This window comes from Protopterus annectens, chromosome 16.part0, assembly GCF_019279795.1.
Source record: "Protopterus annectens isolate FY-2018-M chromosome 16.part0, PAN1.0, whole genome shotgun sequence".
Classification (NCBI taxonomy): domain Eukaryota; kingdom Metazoa; phylum Chordata; order Ceratodontiformes; family Protopteridae; genus Protopterus; species Protopterus annectens.
This window is the reverse complement of record NC_056750.1, coordinates 764,732,611-764,756,036: the sequence shown is the minus strand read 5'-3', so window position 1 is coordinate 764,756,036 and position 23,426 is coordinate 764,732,611. Positions and strand designations below refer to the sequence as shown.

The following is a 23,426-nucleotide window of genomic DNA, read 5'->3' as shown; positions in this document are numbered from 1 at the left end:
TGTTCTCCACCACCACAGGTAAACAATGGAACATGCTGCCACCCAACCTTACCTCTATTTCCTCTTTCCCCCTCTTCAAACTTAATCTTAAAAATCACCTAAAACTTCAATGGTTATGCCCTTGCTGCAACCCTGACTAATACTCTACTACTAGCCTGTAACCTATCTTCTCTCTCTTCCTTTACATTATTACTCTGCCAATAAATGTTGTAAATGTTATCTTCCACATTTTTATACCAATGGTTTACTTTAAAATGTTACTTTCATTACTTGCTAATGGATGTGGCATTGCTTATTATTTTGCTTTTTTATATATTACTATTATTAAGTAAGTGGAGCTTTTCTCCCCGGGCCTCTACTGAAAATGGAAATATCTCCAGCTAGACTAGCCCGGTCAACAAATGTAAAATAATAAAATAATAAAATAATAATAATACTGTAAGTTTGTAGGTGTAAGACACTTTAGATTTTGGTTTAGGTAGTAGGGTTTGCATGTCCTCTCCTACCTTATTCTTGAATGAGAATTAGTTTGTTTTCCCCTCTGTCTGTCAGACATTCACATTTCAGATGTTTCTTGAGATTGGTCTTTGAGATGCTGTCACAGAAAATGGACTATTCCTTATTACAGATGGAGGTATTATAAGAGTGACAAATATGTACAATTAGGTCCGTCTGTTCGCTACAGCCCCTCTCTGATGCCTGTTTTGTTCTGGAGTTAGATCTTGCTTTTATTGTGTCCTTCTGTGGCATCTTTCTTCTTGGGCTCTTCCTTCTGCAGGCTAAGAGCTCTCTGGAGAGGGGACTATTTGGCCATAGGATTAAAAGGGTGGAGTTAGTGGTTTGTGAAAGTTTTAGTTACCAAGATGCCAGAGTACTGCCAGCCTCAAGTTCTAGATATAGTAGAAAATGGACCTAATTTTGTACATCTGTCATTATAACTATGTAAGTTTTTTCTTTATATTTAAATAAACCAGGTAGAGAAATTCTTAGATCAAACAGCCCAAAAAATTTGGTTTATTGAATATAGAATTGTAGGTTTGTAGAGAGTTGGTTTTGTTCAACCTCAAAGAAGTTAGCTACTTTTTTTATACATTAATTCATTTTGATAAAAAATTAGATGATTTTCAAATAGCAAGTTGAACTGTATAAAATCATTTTTTTTTTTGTGAATGAACTTGTTTCATTCCATTGCACTTACTCAAATCTTCATGTTATCTTTTACCTTGTTTGTGTGCGGTATTGGTTTGGTTCCTGTTGCTTCACTGGTCAGTACTAGACACACGCACACATCACTTCACCTTTAGGAATTAAACAGCGATATTGTACTTGAAGGCCTCACCGTGCGTTTCACGCAGAAGTGGGCGTGCCGCAAATGATTGACGACCAGGTCTGCATATGTAATGAGCCATGATTGACATGGAATTCTAATCAGCTGACAGCCCTAGTTTCTCGTCTTACAGATTAAGGTTAATAATCATATGTGCATTAAATCCACGACCGCTGCACACACACAAACTAAATACAAATGATCGTCGTCCATGTTCCTAGAAATAAGTCTGCCCCCTTCACGCTTGTTCCTAGTTTTATAAAAGTGAGAACAAAGTTACATGCAATACTTTTGTGACATTTGCTAAGACGTATAAAAAACGCTGACAGAAAAAGACATTACTTCAAAAGTTGTAACACTTTTTTGGAATATGGATAGCAACCCCTATTGTGCTGGATTGTCACTGCACCTTCCCATGTGTTTTCGTAGTGGACTCGTACTTCTCAACTGTCCAGATTTCCGCCTATTTTTGGTCTTTTCCGCATAAAATTGGTGGTTTTCTGCAAATCGTTGAGGGTTGAAGTCAATAAATAATGAGACACATATACTGCTCAACCTTTTACAGCAAGAAATCTGGACAAAGCCATAAATAAAAGTGGGACAAAGGCCATCCAAAATAAGAGCAATTTTTTAAAATATTGCTCTTAAACTTAGAAATTTACGGCGATATTTTACTCGGAGAAACAATAAAGTCAGCACTGTCAGATAGTCTTTACTATCAGTAACATCACACAGTATAAAGTATCAAACAGCATAGCTGTATAAACTATATTGGTTTATTGGACATTATGGATATGAATACTAGATTCTACATACTAGAAACATATGCTAGTGTCGCTCTTGAGGGAATGCATATTCATTAGTGCCCGATTACGAAACAGCACGGGGATGGGTTTTGGGCGGGGCTTGCTACTGCGCATCTGGTGAGGACCTCAAGTACAATATCGCCAATTAAACTTCAGTGACATAGTTACTCTTACTGAGAAAAATGGTAGCAGAGAAACTAAATGAAACAAGTAAAAGGTAATACTTTGCTTCAGCCACAGGAAGCTTTGTTTTCAGATTTTATGCTGTTACTCTGAGCTTCAAGAAGAAAAAAGAAATACATGAAAATTAAGCTTTTCTTTGTAATCTTGTGCTTCATAGCTTACTTAAATTATTCTGAGATTTGACTAGATTTCTACATGTTCTGTACTCACAGCAAAAAGTTCCCCGATACGATTTGTCTGCATGTCCTCCCAGTATTCACATGTATTTTTTCAGGACTCCCCGTTTTGCTACTGTGTTTCAAAGACCTGCAGTAGGTAGACTGGACACACTAAATTGGCCATAGGTGTGTGGGTGGGTGAGTGTGTGGTATGAAAGAACAACCATCACAGGACTAACCACCTGGCAGTGTGAACATTGACTCTAGATGATTGTCATCGTTGATGTGACATCTTGACCCCAATTGGAAAAATGGGGAAAAGGGTGGATACTGGCTGGATGAATGTGGTCTAGCAGTTGTTGTCCTTAGCTTCATGTATAAGTTGCTAATTTGATCTTGTTAACATTTGTTTTATTGATTAACTTTCTTTTTTTTCCAGAAGCAGAAACCCTCATTTCAGAAGAAATTTAAACGCAGACACCAGAAGCCCAAAAACTCTAAGAAAATCATCTGTACAAAATCAGATGTAAAATAAATAAAAATAGTTTGCATACTCAGTGGAAGTCTGATTTTTTTTTCAGAATGAAGAAAGTGAATAAAACTTCTTTTTAAAGAAAGCCAAGCATGTGTGTTTGCCTGTTTGCAATTTAAATGTTATATTGTAGTTTCCTTTTGCCTATTATGAGGTTTTTCGGTTGCTGCTGAGGAAATGTATGTGTTTATTTATTCATTCGTTCAGTTTGGTAACTGTGATAAAGCACTGATCCAGATGGACCAATTTCTGTCTCAGCCTGGACAAATATAAATGACAGTAGACAAGCAAATTAACAAGAATTGTTATGAATACAAAAAAAAACCACGCTGACAAGGTGAGATGCACCAGAATGATCCACGAAAAGTATGTTTTATTATGATGAAAGTATTTCTTCTTGGATTTTCCTGATGCATCTTATCTTGTCAACATGGTTCTGTTTTTTTTTTCTTTGGTTCGTGGTTAACATGCTGAGTTGTGGAACAAACATTTGCTGCTTTTTTAAGTGTGCACGGGTAAAATGAATCGATAACCGTAATAATAAAGTACTGCGAACAATAGGAAGGGATGGTTAGAGTAAGGCTGGGGGAAGAAGATAGTTAAATAGTAAAGGAATAGAGCACAAAGTAAAATAGCAAAAGTAAAGGCCCACAGAAATTTAACTATATACGGTGTATATAATGTGGAAGAGATGTCCTACATTAGTGTAAAGAAATAATGTGTGAAAGACAATGTTTCTGAATTGTAAAGGGGGAGAGTAGGGAATTATGTGATGTGTGCAGAAGGAAAGCATTTGCAAATTGACTCAGACTTGAGACTGTCTTTAAGCTGAAAATGAAATGATTGATATTATTTGAGGTCTTTAAGAATAGTAGGGAGGGATTCCCCGAGTTTGAGGCTTAGGATGGAGAAGGCATGGTTAGTGCAATGAATTTTGGTTCTGGGACATTGAAGGAGTGGACCCAGAGGGTTAAGATTTCTTAGACTGTAATGGGGGGGGGGGGTTGTCTGAAGAGGTTGGAGGCTAGGAAAGGACCAGAGTGTTTTTTGAAGAGCTTGTAGAGTTGGTTGGTACTTGGCTGGCTTGGTAATCCAATTGGCTTTACTGAGTGTGATTCAGTGATGTTCATTTCTAGGTTAGGGGTTAATGAAATTATAGAGTTGCTTATAGTTTGGATGGTAAAGGAGTTTTTCTTTGATGTTGCTACAACCAGCTGAAGTCTATATTCAAGCTGGGCAAGTAGAATGCCTTTGCCTATGGCAATCCTGATTGAAAATTCCTGGGGAGATTTTATAGGACCAAAATAGGAAGGAATGTTCTTCTTTATGTTTCTAGGTGAAAGTGAGAGCTTATTGTAGGATCTAGCCACATACCAAGGTATTTAAAGGAAATGACTTGATCAGTAGGGTTGGTCATGGATAAAAAGTGGTTGAGAGTTTTCCTACCATTTAGGGGAGGTACCAAACAGCATTACTTAAGTTTTGCAAGTGTTCAGAATTAAATTTTTGTTATTAAGTCATTTGATAAGAGAAAGGAAATTCGCTTGTAGTTACTGTATGGCCAAGGAGGTTGGGTACAAGTGAAATGAAACCACATCAGTGACATAAAGTGAGAGAGAGAGAGAGAGGAGGGGAGTTCAAGTAGTATTTTATTAATGAAAATGGAAAAAAGAAGGGTAGCAAGAATGGAGCTCTGAGGGACTCTCTTAAGAAGATGGGTGGAAATGGAGAGGGTGTTCTGAAACTGAACAGAGAAGTACCAATAGGAAAGATAATTTTAAAACCAGGGAGCTGTATCTGGGCTGATTTCCTATTTCAATTAGGTGATCTAACAGATTGTTATGGTCAACTACATTGAAAGCTGTGCTGAGATCAATAACAATACATCCAACGAGGAGGTCTTTTTCCATGGCCATGAGGATGTTTTCAATAAATGTTGAGGATAGTAGATTACACTGGTAGCTGGAATTAATGAGTTGATTGTAAACTAATATTTCAAGGATTTTCCGTAGTATGGGAAGAATGGAAATGTGACAGAAGCCAGGGGGTGTGGGATGGGTTAGTTTTTTGAGGGAGGGGTTTAACAGTGGCTTGTTTTGCAGATGACAGGCATGATTTAAGTTAGGCAATGTAGATCAGAGTGCATGTACTGTGTACTGTACCTCTGGGAAACACCTCAGAGACGCAACATGCATATATATGTAGCAAGCACGTGCCATTACTAGTGCCATTTTGAGAGTGCAGCCAGAGAATTAAGCATGTACGATTCAAACAGTTAGTTTGAAGTTACTTAAGTTAAAGTCCATTAACTTTTATCGTTGTGTTTGTATAAAATAAAGCTGCTTAAACGGAACTCATGAAGACTCTTTTATTGTCTCCAGGACAGGAGAGTGACATGGTGTCAGAACCAGGATTGCAGAGATTGATATTCGGAGCCATGAAGTGCAAAGAGAGCAGGGGATGCACAAAAGATTTATTAGCTAAGAGAAATGTTTAAAATGATACCACAGTACAAGCAGAAAATTATTGATCTCAACAATTGGCTTAAGGTTCTGGTGTCTTTCTAAATGGATCCAGTATCTGCCTGGGATGACATGATTGACAGACCTCGATACTTTCTCACAGATGGCCTGCATCTGTCACCCCTGGGCTTCCGAATACTGGCCAAGGCTCTTGCCACCCCTATAGTGCCTTTTTTAGACGGTGTTCCAAAGACCAAATTAAAACCGTAACCGCTACAAACTAATGCAATTTGAGGGTCATGCTGCTCAACACTAGAAGTCTAAATCTCAAAATGCACTCACTCAAAGTACTCCTTAAAATGGAGAACATCAACATGTGTGCTGTAACAGAGACCTGGTTCAAGGCAGCAGAAAGCACCCCTGCACTACCAGACTACAACTCATTCCGCACCTTTCGGCCCCAGAACTTGGACCGAAGCTCCAAAGGCGGTGGTGTTTCCATATTCATAACGCGCACATCTCCAGACTGGTAGTCCAACATAATGCATCTGAGATACTTCAGGTGCAGCTAACATTAAGACAGCAGTTCAGGTCGTAGCCTGCTATAGGTCCCCAACCATGTCCCAAGATTCACACTCCGCATTCCTAAGGACCCTGGAGAATATTAGGGTCCAACCTAACACTCTCATACTGGGTGACTTCAACTACTCCTCCATTAACTGGGGAAACTACTCATGCACCAGTACACTTGCCCAACACTTTCTGGAATTCATTAATTCCAATGCCCTGGACCAGCTCGTTCTTACCCCCACTAGAGGTAGCAACATCCTTGACCTGGTCATTACTAACATGGGCGACCGTTGCTCTACACCAATAGTCAACTCCTCCCTGGTTAGAACTGATCACAAGCTAATCCACATCCCTCCCAACCCCCTCCCAACAAAGGTAACAACCATGAAAAACTTGTCCAAAGCTAACTTTGGGCTCCTAAAAACAGAGGTGGCTAACGTCACGGCACCCATGCAAATGGAGAATAGTTGCATGACCGCCAAATCATACACCAATGTGTACGAACGCGTACACAAATGCATGGATCTCACCGTACCCAATAGAACTAAGACGCTCGCCTCAAAAAAAAAAAAAAAAAAAAAAAAAGCAGCCAATCTGCTGGTCCCCTGCCATAAACAAACTCTACAACAGAGGGCGGAAACTGCTGTGGAATAAGGTGAAGTCCCAAGACTGGAAAACTTCCTTATCAGCCTCAACAAAAGGTTGAGATCCCCTCATCAAATCCTCTAAAGCTAGCTATGAAAACTGAATTGCAGCAGATAGTAAAGACAACCACAAGGCCTTCTATAGTTATGTAAAGATTCTCCATGGCAGTACCCAGATTTGCTCTGAGCTACTGCACAAGGGCACCTTCTATATCGAGCCAACAGATATTGCAAATATACTGGCAGACAGTTCAGTGCTAACTTTAACCCTGTCCTCCCAAAGGACCAATCACAATACCAGTAGATTGCCAGGCACCCAATATTACTGCTGCACAGGTTAAAACAGCACTGTCCAAGGCCAAGAATACAGCTTCTATGGGACCTGACAGTATCCCTGGCTGTGTTCTACATGAACTACAGAGTGAATTGCACCTCACCTGTGTTCCCTGTTCATTCAAAGCCTCACCTCGGGCTTTTTCCCTACTGAATGGCACACTGTTACAGTCATCCCTCTCCACAAAGGAGGAATGACTACAGACCCTGGGAACTATCGCCCTGTTAGCCTGATGAGTCTGATATGCAAAGCTATGGAACGCATCATCATGGACCTAATAAACAAGAATATAGGGAATCTCCAAACTCTGGATCTTACACAGTTTGGTTTTGTGAAGGGTAGATCATGCCTGCTCAATTTGATCGACTTCTTTGAGTCAGTCACCAGAGCTGTGGGTGAAGGTAAGGTGGTTCATACAGCCTACCTTGATCTGGCCAAGGTCTTTGATACCATTCCCCACTCAGGAATCATAAAAAAACTTATTAAGCTAGGCATCAATCCCTATGTCACTAGGTGGGTTGCAAACTGGCTCAATAGAACCCACAGTGTGAAAGTAGCTTACTCCAAGTCAGACTGCCGACCAGTCACAAGTGGAGTCCTACAGGGTTCAGTCCTGGGTCCTCTTGGTATCTACTTCTCTGGACAAAGTTTGCAGATGATTGCAAGTTGAGAGCTATTATTAGCTCCTCAAGTGATGTTGACATCCTACAAAAAGGCCTCAGAGACCAACGACTGGTGTCAGAACCATGGCCTTAAGCTCAATGCCAAAAAAGTGTCTTCGTCCCCTTTGGGAAAAACCTAGTTCCCTTGAATTACCGCATTGATGGTAGTTCACTGAATACAGAAGGCGTTATAAGAGATCTGGGAACACAGGTTGACAGCAGCCTCTCTTTTGACCACCACGTTGCCACTATGGTCAGAAAGTCCTTCTGTGTGGCACATCTCATTACTAAGGGTTTTGCATCCAGGAAGAAAGAGGTCATTGTCTCCCTCTACTCTTCGCTCATTAGGCCAATCATAGAGTACAATGCCCCATTTGGCATATACCTCACTGTATGCCTGCAACAACTGAAGAGGCCGCAAAAGTACCTCACAAAGCAGATCCTAGGCCTTAAACATTTGTCCTATATGGACAGACACAAAAAAATCCAACTATTCTCTGTCTCATATCGCGTACTTAGAGGCGATCTCTGCTTGACTTACAAAGCCATGTCTGTCCCAGCTTTGTTAGAAATGCTAAAGAAATCCCAATCCCTCCGCACCACAAGCTCCAGAGTCCTCAACCTCATTACCGCAATCAACAGAACATGCTGGAAGGATAGGTTCATAACCCAGAGACTGCCCATGCTATGGAATAGATGTCCCATATAGGTCAAGAAGAGCACCTCACTGGCCCTCTTCAAGAGAAATCTTGATGAGTGGATGGGAAATAAAAAATTCACCCCGGGGATCACTCCAGTGGCTGTACTCGACAAAGGCTCTAGGAACTAAGGTTGGGTGGCATGATGCCAGGGTAATCTTATGGGCTAGGCTTGTAAAGGCTCCAGGGCCATTAGCCTAGTACACACCTATGAACCTATAAGATGTTTGACAAAAACAAGCATGTTTAAAGTAAAATGAGCACAAGAAAAGTATAATGGACATGAAAAGAGATTAAACTTGCAAAATGAATATAATGGCAAAAAAGGGCACACTAAACATAAATAAAGCAAGGCGACTGCATGTGTTTTGGCAAAGTGTTGCGTTTTGGTATAATTATGACTACATATTGTATCAAGGGCATAACTAAAGTTATTTGAAGTATCTCAAAGTGTGTAAAAGTGCTTACAGTGTGTGCTTATTACTGTGCATGTATTCCAAAGAGTTTGTGTGCAAAGTGCAACTATTTCGTGAAGTACAGTCGAAGAATAGCCATTTCGAAAAGTTCTTGTGCTGGGTGTGTCTGTATGCAAAGTACCACCATTACAGAATGTTTCTTGTACTGTAAAGAGTTGCCTAGCTAGCTGTCGCCATTTTGGGGACATTTCAGTGTGCTGTGTGCAGTATATTCACAAAGTGCAATTACTTCTAAATGGTATTGACTCTGAGCTTCTCCTGTTTAGTTCATTTGTATCGTGAAGTCATTTGAAATGTTTCTTAAAATGATTATAAATTACTTTGACAATATAACAAATTCAAAAGGTGTTACAGTGCACAAGAGAGTTATTTTGCAGAGTAAGCCCAATAACATAGTTCCAAAAAAGCTTTGAGCATAATTTCAGAAGCACAAAGTATAAGAGCAAAATATAAGTACTGGGATCTACTTTTATTAATCAAAGTTACATTACTTCCACTAACAGCAATACAACCCAATTTCCACAAAAGTATTGTATTTACAAAATAAACAAAAAACATTGGGGTGGCAAGCCTCCTTGAACCCCCCCCCCGCTACTTAAATATACTAACTCCGAGATCGCACTACAGTGGGGAAAAGGATATATTTCCTTATCCCCACTATACCGTGCTTCGGTGAATCAGCTTTCACAAAAGTGCACTTTCACTGAATTGCAGTTTCACGGAAGTGGGGCTGTACTTTTATTGTTCGAAATAATGTAATTTCGAACAAAAAAGTAGACCCAAGTACTGGCATAAATTTTTGGCATATGTGTATGTGTTCCTGCTTATTTGCAAAACTCCTTCACTGGTATGTGTTAATATGGCAGACAGATTTCGGAAGCCCTTACCACTTGTATTTGATCAGAATACTGCAGAGAACTGGAGAACGTTTGAGCACGAGTATATTTTTATACAAGCAGCTTATTCAGGTAAGTATGCATGCACCAAGGCATTCATTTTTGTTAAACCTTGCTGGGTCAGAAGCCATAGAAAGGGAATGTTCGTTTATGTGTGCACCTGCAGTATATAAGAAAGAAAGTGAAACTTGTCATATTGTTGTACAGGCAGAATCAAGGCAAGACCCTGAATGTTTGAAGCTCAAGTTCAGAGAAATGTGTAACCCTCAGACAAATATTACATTAGAGAGGCATTTGTTTTACATGAAACCAGGGGAAACTTTTGAAGCTTACATAACTGACCTGAGAAACAAAGCTAAGACATGTTGGTTTGGTAATTTACAAGATGAGATAATAAAGGACAGGCTCGTGTGTGGTATTAATAGTGCTGCTGTGAGAAAGATCTTGCGTCGTGATAGTGACTTAACTTTGAGTAAAGCCATAGAGATCTGTCAAATCCACGAGGTGACAGAAAAACATACAAGTATGCTTGCAAGTGACAAGAGCATGATTTCAGCAGGCACCAGAGCAAGTGTAGATAGTATGCAACACGTGGTATCAGAAATAGGCTTATTAAGCACATGGCAGCCACAGCCCCTGCTGGCTTGCCAGGGAAGTCACGTAGCTTTCCAGCAAGTTCTGAGGCCAGTTCCTCAGTGCAATACAAGCATGAATTAGCAAAACCCAAGTCCAGCTTTATTGTTAACTGTCACAGTTGTTTTGCAAATCATGAGTCTAAAAGAGAGAAATGCTTAGCATTTGGTTAGCAGTATCACAAGTGTAAAAAATGGAATAATTTCCAAAGGTTTTCCAAAATCAAGTAAATCTCAAACAGTTGCAAAGAAAGGTCACACAAAACAGCAAGTTGATAAAGTAGAAATGCAAAAGTCAGCTTTCTGTGTGGATGGTGTATCAGTTCGTGAAAGGGTTGATGCAGTGAATTTATTGCAAAGATTGGAGTGGTTTGTACTGTCCAGATTAATGGTAAATTTACAGAGCTTAAAGTAAGCACTGGTTCAAAGTGTAATGTTATATCAGCAGACACATTTGCTAAAGTGAGAGCTAATGAGCAACTCATTGTGACCAGTAGTGCAAAACCTTTTGCTTATGGAGGTGAAGAAATTCAAACCAAAAGCTCAGTGATACTTTCATGTCATTTGGCTAAGTGCTGTTACAACATGTTCTATGTACTGTGAAGCCCAGTGCAGTCTTTTTTTAGCTCACAAAGATAGCTTGAGTATGAATCTGCTTTCCTGTACTAAAGAAGTTCATCACAAAGGTACATCTCCTAGTTCTACTTTTTCTGAAGCCATTTTCTCAAGATATGCTAATGTCTTCGAGGACAAGTTGGGTAAACTTCCATTTGTGTATTCCATGAAGTTAGACCCAGAGGTCACTCCACTAGTTAGACCAGCAAGAAGAGTTCCGATAGAAATGCAGGACAAAGTTAAGACTCAGCTGGATAAAATGGTGCGGCAAGGTTACAGAACCAACTGAATGGGTGTCATCTATGGTAGCAACTCACAAAAAAGGGTCATAACAAAATCAGAATATGTATTGACCCAAGAGATTCGAACAAAGCATTGAAGAGACTGTATCCTCCAATGGGCACAGTTGAAGAGGTTGCAGTCCTAATACTAAATGCCACTTTTTTTTCCTGTTTTAGATGCAAAGAGTTCATTTTAGCAAGTGATGCTTGATCGTAAATCCGTGTTCCCAACCACTTTTGGTACCCCGTGTGGCAGATACAGATTCCTAAGAATGCTATTTGAAATAAATTCTGCAAGTGAAGTCTTTTCTTTCAGCATGCAGTGAAGCAAACTTTTACGGGTTATCCTTTTGCCATAATAGTAGATGATTTATTGGTTGGCGGTAATGGTGAAGCAGAGCATGACAGAAACCTAGAGAAAATTCTAGACAGAGCACATGAAGTAAACTTGAAGCTCAGTCCTCTAAAGTGCAAATTCAGGCTACCAGAAGTTATATGTTATGTCATTTGTTTACCGGTACTGGCTTGAGGTCAGACCCGACCAAGCAAGCAGCTATCCTTGAAATGTCAGCACCAGACAGTGTGCAAGCTCTACAGTGTTTTCTAGCCATGGTCAACTATTTAGGCAAGTTTATACCAGACTTAAGTGAGTTTGACAGCATCTTTAAGGAGATCTAAAGCACAAGAATGTTGCATGGTCATGGTTAGAACATCACTAGAAGGCATTTGAAGACTTTAAGCAGAAAATTGTACCCACATCTATGTTAAGATACTATGATGTGAATAAACCAGTCCTTCTCCTGTGATGCTTCAAAATTTGGTCTTGGCACAGTTGTACTTCGAGAAGGTAAACCAGTAGCCTATGCATCTTGAACACTTACTCAAACTGAGATGCAGTATGCTCAAATTGAGAAAGAACTTTTGGCAATAGTATTTGCATGTTCCAAGTTTCATGATTATATTTATGGTCGAGCTATTCAGATCGAAACTGACCACCAACGTGTAGTTACTATTCTAAATAAGCCTATGCATTCAGCTCCAGCAAGATTGCAAAGAAGGATTCTCAAGTTACAAAAGTACAACTTCAGAATGGTCTATACAAAAGGCAAACTGCTCTATCTGGCTGATACCTTATCTAGATCGCCCAGAAATATGACAGAACAGCTTGATGCAGGGACTTTTGACTTTGATGTGATGGCAGTGCGTAATTTTTCTACCACTAAGCTTGATGAGTTACGACATCACACTAAGACTGATCCAGTTTTGCAAAAGCTCAATCACTGCATTAATGTTGGATGGCCATCAAAGCAATCAAGAGTACCGCTTGAAGTGCAAACATATTTTCCCCTACAGAGATGAAATGTTGACGGAAGATGGCATTATTTTCAAAGGTCCTAAAGTTGTAATTCCAGCTTCCTTACAACAAGAATATGTCCAGATTTTGCATCGTAGTCACCCAGGTTCTGCATCCATTAAGAGAAGAGTGAGAGAATTAGTGTTTTAGCCTTCATTACTGAAAGACATTGATATATTACTTTCTTCTTGTTCGGTATGCAATAGTACTAGACCCAATCTGCAGAGAGAACCACTTCAGCTATAATCAAGTTCCTGAACTACCTTGGTCGACAGTACCACTGATATTTTCGAGTATTGGTTTGAGATTGATTTATTACCTAACTTAACATCTACAGCTGTTATCACTAAGTTGAAACGTCATTTCTCATTCCATGGTAGTTCACACAAAGTTATTTCTTACAATGGTACTCAATTTACTAGTCAGTTTTCAGAAATTTGCAAGAGAATGGGACTTTGTGCATGTTACTAGCAGTCCTGAATATCCACAGTCAAATGATCTAGCTGAACATGAGTCCAAGCAATTACTTGAAAGGTCAAAGCATGATCATACCAATGTCTTTTTGAACTTTCCTAATCTCTGAAACATACCCCGCAATGATATTCTTGTCTCACCCTCTCAAAGACTTTTTTCAAGACTAACCAGAATGACACTACCTATTGGTTCCAATTTATTGAAGCCTAAAGTCAAGAACAACAAAACCAAATAAAGGCTCAACTGTTTAAGAAGCGTTTAATCCAAAAGTCCACGTATGATAAATAGAGCAGATTTCATCATCTGTTGAGGGAGAGAGACCGTGAGAATACAAATGGTGAAAGGTTTCAACCGGATCTTCAGGTTACTGGAATTTGTGTCGAGCCAAGATCCTACCTTGTAGAATCCTAAGGTATGGCATACAGGAGAAATTGCAGACAACTATTACCTGTACCTGAATCATAATCACAACATTCTTATAGTGACATAGACTCTAAATCTCAGAGTGAACCAAATGTTGTTTCCATTCCAGAGTGTGTTCCTACCAATGATTCCATTCCTAAAGATGTTCCAGATAATTCCAGACCTGAACATTGGAAAGAGGTAGTTCCAGTTGCTAAATCTCATTCTTAATTTTATGTCACATGTTATGGACAGGTATCCAGGCTCAGTGTGAAATGTGCAGCAACTTGAGCTCAATTATGTATATATGTATTTTATTTTGAACAAATGCAAGAGATAACTGTTTGTGATATCTGCATACTAAATTGTTTCATAACATTGCATGTTATATTTTCAAGAGGGAGGATGTAGACAGAGTGTATGTTCTGTCTAGCATACCTTTAAGAAACATCTCAGAGATGCAACATGTACATATAAGTAGCAAACAGTACCATTTTTAGAGTGCAGCCAGAGAGTAAGCATGTATGATTCCAACAGTTAGTTTGTATACAAGTTATTTAAGTTAAAGTCAGTTAACTTTTATCGTGATGTGTTTGTATAAAATAAAGCTTTTTAAACAGAACCCACAAAGACAGTTCTATTGTCTCCAGGATAGCAGTGTGACAGGCAGTGACTGTAACAGTGAAGAAGGGGTGGGACTATGACGTCCATACATAGGTGAGGTGGGAAGGTTCATAGGTGTGTACTAGGATAATGGCCCTGGAGCCTTTACAATCCTAGCCCATAGAAGTGCCCTGGCATCATGCCACCTGACATTAGTTCCCAGTGCCTCTATCAAGTAGAGCCACTGGAGTGATCCCCGGGGTGAACTTTCAATTACCCATCCACTCATCAAGATTTCTTGAAGAGGATCAGCGAGGTGCTTTGCTTGACATGTATGGGAAGTCTGTTCCAGAGCATGAGCAGTCTCTGGGTGAGGAACCTGTCCCTCCAGCATGTTCTGTTGATTGTAGTAATGATGTTGAGGTCTCTGGAGTATGTGTTGCAGAGGATTGGGATTTCTTTAGCTGTAGCATTTCTAACAGAGCTGGGTCAAACATGGCATTGTAAGTCAAGCAGAGATCGCCTCCAAGTAGGCGATATGATACTGAGAATAGCTGGAGTCTTTTGAGTCTGTCCATGTAGGACATGTATCTAATGCCTAGGATCCTCTTTGTGAGGTACTTTTGTGGCCTTTCCAGCTGTTGTAGGTGTCTAGTGAGGTACATGCCAACTGGGGCATTATACTCAGTGATTGGTCTAATGAGGAAAGAGTAGAGAGAGAGATGATGACCTCTTTCTTCCTGGATGCAAAACCCTTGGTAATGAGATCTACCACATAGAAGGACTTCCTGACCACAGTGGCAATGTGGTGGTCAAAGGAGAGGTTGCTGTTGCCCTGCATCCCCAGATCTCTTATAATGGCTTCAGTGTTCAGCGGGCTGCCATTGGTATAGTAATTAGTGGAAACTGAGATTTTACCAAAGGGTATGACAACACATTTTTTGGGCATTAAGCTTAAGGCCATGGTTTTGACACCAGTAATTGGTCTCAGGGAGGCCTTTCTGTAGAATGTCTGCATCACTTGGGGAGTTAATAATGGCTCCCAGCTTGCAGTCTTGTGCAAACTTGGTCAGCCAGAGTCCCTTTGTGTTGGCCTGGAATTATGAGAAGTAAATGCCGAAGAGAAGGACTCAGGACCGATCCCTGTGGGACTTCACTCGTGACTGGTTGGCAGTCTGACTTGGAGTTCGCTACTTTCACACTGTGGGTTTTATCTGTGAGCCAGTTTGCAACTCACCTAGTTATATAGGGGTTGATGCATAGTTTGGTGAGTTTATCAATAAATCCCGAGTGAGGAATGGTATCAAAGGCCTTGGCCAGATCGAGGTAGGCTATATGCATTGCCTTACCTTCTTCCACAGCCCTGGTGACTGACTCAAAGAAGTCAACCAGGTTGAGCAGGCATGATCTCCCTTTCACAAAGCCAAACTGTGTGGGGTCCAGAGTTTGGAGATTTCCTATATCTTTGTGAATCAGGTCTATGATGATGTGCTCCATAGCTTTACATATCAGACTCATCAGGCTAATGGGGCAATAATTCACAGGGTTTGTAGTTGCTACCCCTTTATGGAGAGAGATGACTGTAGCAGTGCATCATTCAGCAGGGACAAAGCCTGAGGTGAGGCTGTGACTGAACAGGCACACAAATGTGGTGCCAGTTCACTTTGTAGTTCATGTAGAACACAGCCAGGGATATTATAGGGTCCCATGGAAGCTGTATTTTTGGCCTTGGACAATGCAGCTTTAACTTTTGCTGCAGTAATGCTGGGTGCCTGGCATTCTTCTGATTTTGTGATTGGTCCATAAGAGAGGGGTAAAGTTGGCACTGAATCTGTCGGCCAGTATGTTGACAATATCTGTTGGCTCAGTATAGGAGGTACATTGTGCAGTAACGCAGAACAAATCTGGGTATTGCCGTGGAGGTCATTGATATAACTATAGGAGGCCTTGTGATTGTTTTTAGTGTCTGCTGCAATTCTGCCTTCATAGCTCACTTTAGAGGATTTGATGAGGGATCAACTTTTTGATGAGGCTAATAAGGGAGTTTTTCCAGTCTTGGGACTTCACCTTTTTCTGCAACAGTTTCTTCCTTCTGTTATAGAGTTTATTAATGGCAGGGACGACCAGATTGGCTTCCTTTTTTTGGAGGAGAGCATCTTGGTACTGTTTGGTATGGCTAGTTCCATGCATTTATGTACATGTTCGTACAGTGCATTGATGTATGATTAAGCAGTCATGCAGCTATTTTCCATTGGCATGGGTGGCGTGAAGTTATCCACCTCTGTTTTTTGGAGTCCAAAATCAGCTTTGGAGAAGTTTTTCAAGGTGGTTACCTTTGCGGGGGGGGGGTGAGATGTGGGATGACTGATACATTTTTCATAATTTGCCTTTTATGTCAACTGATTGTTTAGCTAGATGTCTTAGCTTAATATAGTGTTGCTTGGAGGCTGGTGATGGAGTGTTTTTCCAAGTATGCCAGATATTGTCCCTGAGATTTAGGAGGCATTTGAGTTCATATGTGAGCCTTTTATTTATTTTTTTTGGGGGGGGGGTGTTATAGAGCCTTGTAATTTTTAGGAGAGTGTGAGTACTGAGGGTTATTGAGAATTTGTGTGAGGAGAATGCTGCAGTGGTTAGGGTCAGTAGAAGAGAGAATAGAAGACCAGTCAAATGAGGCTAGAATTGTTTTTAGTTTGAGAATGTTAGACTAGGATTTGTTCAGGAATTATATGAAGCAGAGAGGGATTTTATTTATGTGGTGAGAGATAATCTGAAGTAGTTTACTTCATTTGGTCTTCAACCTGTGGGAATATGGATCCGTATCGGATCTGAGCCGGCAAATATTACTAGCATCAGCTCCGAGCTCCAGACTCCTCCCCTTACCCATAATACACCTTCACTGCCTACCATCCCCAGATCTCGTTTAATGCAATTTGTTACACATCGTGTCTTCAGAGCTGCAGCTAGCAGTGGGTGTTTTTTCTCTATTGTAAGTTGAAAATGTCTGTTTCAGTCGATCTAGGTTAGTGTAGGTACCCCTTCTCCCCTCCCATCACCTTGGCGTCGAGTGTAGGTTTGTTTGATAGATAGTTTGTCTGTGGTGCCCCTCCCCTTTTTAGTGTTGTTTATAGTCTAGTGTGGTGAGAGGGTGTGTGTCTATTAAAGAAAGTTTTTTGCGTTTCCTTTTTTTAAGGCTTTCTTTCTCATAGGATGGCTGAAAAGCTTGTCTTCAAGTGCTGCACAGTGTGTGTCCATAAGCTCTCCCCAGCAGATGACCACACTCTGTCTGTGTTGTGCTTAGGTGTGACCCACCTTAGTGTGGATTGCTCCATTTGTGTGGGGTTCAATCCCCCGAGCTTTAAAAGATAGGAAGGACAAGTTGTCCCTCAAAGGTCTTCTGCCTGCTACTGATCCTCCTTCCTGATCTTCGGCTTCGCTGTGACTGCCTCTCCTGCTTCTCTTCCTCTGGCCTCTACTCCCTCCCAGGCTGGGACTCAAACTCCTGCATCTTAGCCTTTGGTAGCAAAGCAGAGGATAGAGAACGGGAGAAAGAGTCAAAGATGAAGGAAAAGAGAAAGAGGTCCTTGGACCTCGCTTCCACTAGCAACTCTGCATGATCCGTGACTCCCCTCTGCTCCGGTCTCCGAGGTTTTCCCTGGAGCTGGAGGAGGCACTCCCAGTCTCGCCAGGTCGGAGTCCGTGGCCTTGTCATGGTCAACCTGCTCCTTATCAGATATGGATCTGGATAAGATGATGAGGCACTTTATCCGTACACAGATTCAGATGGGCGTCTTACCAGCCCCCCTCCCTCTGGAGAGGGGAGCTTGCTTCCTTTTTTCAACCCATTTCTCCTTCCCCCAGCCGACTTTCGGCTTCGGAGTACTCTGTTCTGAGGTTGGCCGTGGTCAGGGGCTCAGTGCAGATGGTCCTTGTTTCCTTGATGCCGACAGCTGCCTGGAGCATCTCGGATACGAGCCACTCTCGGAGCCGGAGCTTGAGTGTCAGATCCAAGGAAGTGGAACCTTTTCCATTGGCTCCGATGTTGTCGGGCCAGGTTCCCCTCCCTCAGAGCTCTGCCCACTTTGGGACCGGCTCCGATTCTCTCATCAGACCCGGGGAGACTGGCCTCCTTATTAGCTTCCCAGGAGGTCCGCTCTCTGTCAACGTTTGATGTGGTAGAAAGGGTCCTCTCTATTGGATCGAGACCCCTGTCCACCCTCTTGGACTCCACCCAGACCCCCTTGGCTCTGTCTACAGTCTCCATTGCCTTACCAGAGGGACAGCTCGTGCTCGAAGATCCCCAGATGGTTCCCCCAGAGGAACAGATGGCTTGCGAGCGCTCTCCTGAGAGCCCCACTGGAGATGTGCCTCGCAAGCATACATTAAAGAGGAAGCACCTGGACTCCCCCAGAGTCCCTAACCGAGGACACAGATTTAGATGATGGGGAGGGCTCTCCAAGATCACCTCCCAAGGATGTCTCCTTTGGAGATGATATGGAGATCCTGCTGGTCTGCCTCCAAGCCCTCCTCTGATGAGTCTGTGTTCCTAGAGGCGGTCTTCCTGGGTGTCCCTTCCTGCAGATCCTTTAGTGGATTTGATCACTTCACAGGGGTGGAAGGAACCAGCTACCATGGAGCCTATCCCCAAGCTCCCTGATAAAAATTTTAAGTCCCCCCATTGACAGGCCATCCTGGAATAAGGGCTCCCCTGTGGATGCCATGGTGGTAGCAGCAGCCACTAAGAGGGAACTATCTCTGGAAAGTTCCTCGGTCCACCCTCTTGACCAGGAGTCACGAATGATGGACCACCTAGGGAAGCAGGTGTATGCTTCAGCTACCTTTTTGATCAGGGTGCTGAATTACTTGCCCCATGTCACTAGACTCCAACGCAACCTAGTACAGGAGCTGGTGGAGTCTCCACCCAAGTCCATGTTGCAGGAGGACAGGGCTTCGTTCTCCATGAAAATGGCCACTCTGAAAGTGGTATCAAATATGTCCATGTGTCTCCTCAGCCATGCTGCAAAAGGAGCGGCTAGGGTGGCTGGGTCTCCTGTGTCCATGAGGCATAATGCCTGGCTCAGATTGTGTCAATTTACCAAACCCCTTATTTATAGTGTCCTTTGCCAATGCCCCTTATGACGGCTTGACACTTTTCGGTAAGACCGTCAAGGAGACACTAGTCCAGAGTGAGAAGGACAGGAAGACACTGTCTGCCGTCGGGATCTGCTTCTCTAACCCACAAAGGTCCTTTTTCCGGAACCAGAGAGGGCAAAAGAAGATGTGGTTCTGGAAGTCTCAGTATTCTCAGGACACTCAGGGCTCTTCTTCCCCTAGAGGCAGAGGGGGACAGAATGGATGCCGGCCCAGAGTCAAAGGGGGTCCGTGAAACTTCGGGTCTTGAGAATCGTTCTCGGACAGATCCAGGCAGCAACCCTGAGGGGTTGCCCGGCTGTTCTACTCTGGAGGCAGTCGGGGGACGATTGTTCTTTCACCCAGTGGCATGGGAGTCCATAACAGTGGACCGCTGGATGCTTCAAATCATATCCAGAGGATATTCTATCCCCTTTGTGGGACCTCTTAAATCTCCCAAACACCTCCCGGATGTGCCACCCACGCAAAGGGAGGCAGCAGCACAGGAAATTTCCAAGCTGTTAGGAAAACGAGCTATCGAAACCGTCCCCCCAGATCAGTCCAGATCGGGCTTCTACTCCAGGTTCTTTTTGGTGCCAAAGAAAATAGGGGACTTAAGGCCCATTCTGGACCTCTCTACCCTGAACCTGTCAGTTGCCAAAAAGAAGTTCCAGATGGTCATTCTACAGTCCATCATGCCGTACCTGCAAGAGAGCAACTGGATGTGCTGGTTAGATCTCCAGGATGCTTACTATCACATATAAATGTACAGAAGCTCCAGGAGGTTCCTCCGCTTCTGGCTAGGGACCAGTCATTATCAATTTCGAGCCCTACCCTTTGGTCTCACCACAGCCCATAGATTGTTTACCAAAGTGGTGGTGGTTGTAGCGGCTCATCTGAGGCTTCAGGGGATTCAGGTATATCCGTACCTAGATGATTGGCTCCTCACTGCTCCCACCAGGTGTCTACTTTCCCAAACCAGGGATTACTTTCTGACACTTGCCCTGAGTTTGGGTATCACAATCAACACATCAAAATTTCTTCTAGAGCCTGTACAGGTAATAGACTACATTGGTGCCAGGATAGACACACTTCAGTGCAAAGTATTCCTGACCTAGGAGATAGTTCAAAACCTTAGGATGCATGTCTCCCTGATATACCATTCTCACCTCCTGACAGCAGAATCAGTGTTGAGAGCGCTAGGCTTGATGGTGGTGACCATAACTCTTATTCCGTGTGCTCGACTACACATGCAGATTCTTCAGTGGACTCTAGTGGTTCAATGGTCCCTGTTGGAATTCCCACTAACTTATCCTATCCACCTAAGTTGAGTATGTCGGCTGTCCCTCATATGGTGGCTGAGCTCTTCGATCATTTTGGAGGGACGACCCTTTGTTCCAGCCCCGACCCAAACCACAGAGACCACGGATGCCTCCCAACACAGGTGGGGGGCATTGTTCGGGCAGGACAGTCCAAGGCCTGTGGTTCCCCATAGAGACCAGCTTGCACATCAGTGTCCTAGAGATGAGGGTGGCCCTTCTATCTTTGCAGGCCCTTCATGCCTTTCTTCCTCTGGGGACGATTGCCATTCAATCAGACAACATGTCAGTAGTTTGGTATATCAACAAACAAGGAGGGATTAGATCTTACCCCATATGTTGCGAGGCCATAAGAGTGTGGGAATGGGCGATCTCCACCGGTCGCTTTCTCATTGTCACGCACATTCCGGGATGGTCCAACATTCTAGCGGACAGGCTGTCAGACAAATCTGATGCCTTACAGGTGGTCTCTGAATCCGTCAGTAGCGGAACAGATCTTCCGCGAGTGGGGTCAGCCTTGCTGCGATCTCTTCTCATCTCCTTCCAACACTAAGTGCAGCAGGTTTTTCGCTCTGAACCCCCTGCTGAGGGAGTCTTCCAGAGACGCTCTAGTTCATGCTTGGCCTCCCAGTCTTCTATATGCTTACCTGCCAGTACCTCTCATTCTGAGGTTTCTGCAGAAAGCTTGTCGACTGGGGAGTAAGGTGATTCTCATTGCCCCATTCTGGCCTCGCCAGGTATGGTTTCCCTTTCTTTGGTCTCACCTTCTGGCTCCACCTTGGATCCTAGATCCCATTCAGGATCTGATTTCACACCCCTCGGGGGTGCCTCATCTGAGTCTAGACAGCCTGAAGCTCACAGCTTGGCTACTCCAGTTCCTGTAATTGTTAGGACTCCAGGACTTTCCTCCTTAGTTAGATGGGTAGCTGCTCATAAGTCTTCGACCAGAAAGGTTTATCGCAGCAAGTGGAAACGTTTTTCTTTCTGGGCCTCTCAGAGGAGTTTAGACCCTTTCACAGCTCTTATTTTCACTATTCTTGATTTTTTAGCTATTTTCCAGCATGGAGCTAGTTCTTCTACTGTTAAAGTTCAGTTGGCTGCCATTTCCCATTTTCATGTGGGCAACAATTCTTCATCCTTAGTATCTTCCAGACTGTGTAAAGCCTTTATCAAAGGCACCTTTTTGTACACCCCCGGTCAAAGATCCTGTCCCCCCCGTGGGACCTTACTATGGTTCTCCAAGCTCTGGGCGCTCTGCCTTTTGAGCCTGCCACAACAGCAGATCTAAAATTTCTGTCATGGAAAACAGCTTTTCTGGTAGTTATTACCTCTGCTAGAAGGGTTTCGGAATTACAGGCTTTGTCCTTCAAACTTCCTTACATGATTCTTCATAAAGATAGAGTTTCCCTTCGAACCAGTCCGTCTTTTCTTCCTAAGGTAGCATCACCAGTCAATATCAACCAGACTATAAATTTGCCTGTGTTCTTTCCCAATTTTAAGAACAGCATGAAATACAAGCTACACATGTTGGATGTTCATAGACAGTTACAATTCTATTTACACAAGACAAAAAATGTTTGTAAATCTGATCAGTTGTTTGTTTCGTTCTATAGACCCTTTTTGGGCAAACCTATTTTCAAGGTCACTATAGCTAGATGGATTTCTTCATGCATCCTGCAGGTCTATAAGGACAAAAAAAGGCACGTCTCCTCCAGGTCAGGTAAAAGCTCATTCCACTAGGTCCATGGCTACGTCTGCAGCTTTCTGGTCTAGAGTATGTTTGGATGACATTTGCTCTGAAGCTACTTGGTCCTCATCTCATACATTTATTTCTCATTACAGATTGGATTTCACTTCTAGAAGGAGAGCATCTTTTGGCTCCCCAGTGCTCCGGAATATCCTTCCCTGAGGGCCTCCCAGGAGTTTAGTAGCTGGGGACTCTGTCCCTCAGGTTGAAGACCAAATGAAGTAAAATACTTCAGATAAAGAAGTTACGTACTCACCATAACGTTCCATCTGAGTAGTTGTACTTCATTTGCCTTCAACCGTCTCTCTCTCTCCTTCCCTCAGACCTTGGCTTATGTTCAGCCTACGGGCTGCAGTATAAGTCACAAGTATGTTATCAGGTCGGGTTCTAAGTATGAGTTCAGCAAACTCCATCTGGGGATGCTAGGCAGTGGAGGTGTATTATGGGTAAAGGGAGGAGTATGGAGCGCGGAGCTGATGCTAGTAATATTTGCCTGCTCGGATCAGATACGGATCCGTATTCCCACAGGTTGAAGACAAATGAAGTACAACTACTCAGATGGAACATTATGGTGAATACATAATTTCTTTTTAAAGCTGATTGGACAATAGTAACTGAAGGAGTGAGGGATGAATGAGAGTTTGGTAAGTACTGTTAGGATTGTTAGTAATAAGGTCAATAAGTGAGTGATGAGAAGAGTTGGAGCTTGGTCTAGTGGGTTCAGTGACCACTTGTGTGAGTTTGAAGTCATTAAGGATTTCCAAGTCATTGTTCTGATTAGGGCAAAGAAGGTTGAGATTGAAGCCCCCTGGTAGGATGACGTTTTTGAGAGAACTATCTATCCATGGTGCCTTCCATGCCAGATGCTTTGCCTCCTTATCTATCACCTTGTGTCTTCCATGAGCTGGCTATACCATGTTTTAACTTAAAACAATATTACTTTTTGAAAAATAGTTCATACTGGTTACACTGGAGAAACTTGCACTTCAGGTGTGCTTCGGCTAGTGAAAAGGAAAACAAACACAGTTTATTAGTTGTCTCAACAGTCTGTAGTTACAGTGCCATAATATGTACACATGTTAAAATCAAGCGTCAATAAACTGATTCAACACCAAATGTTC

General features: G+C 42.5%; 1 protein-coding gene across 1 annotated transcript in view; it reads left to right on the top strand.

Annotated features, from left to right (window-relative positions):
• SURF2 (surfeit 2) overlaps positions 1 to 3,031 on the top strand; it is a 283,792-nt gene extending 280,761 nt beyond the window's left edge. The window contains exon 6 of the mRNA XM_044058699.1: positions 2,914 to 3,031. Within this exon, the coding sequence (XP_043914634.1) occupies positions 2,914 to 3,009 (96 nt within the window). The 3' untranslated portion in view covers positions 3,010 to 3,031. The remainder of the gene's footprint in view (positions 1 to 2,913) is intronic.
• The last annotated feature ends 20,395 nt before the right edge of the window (positions 3,032 to 23,426 follow it).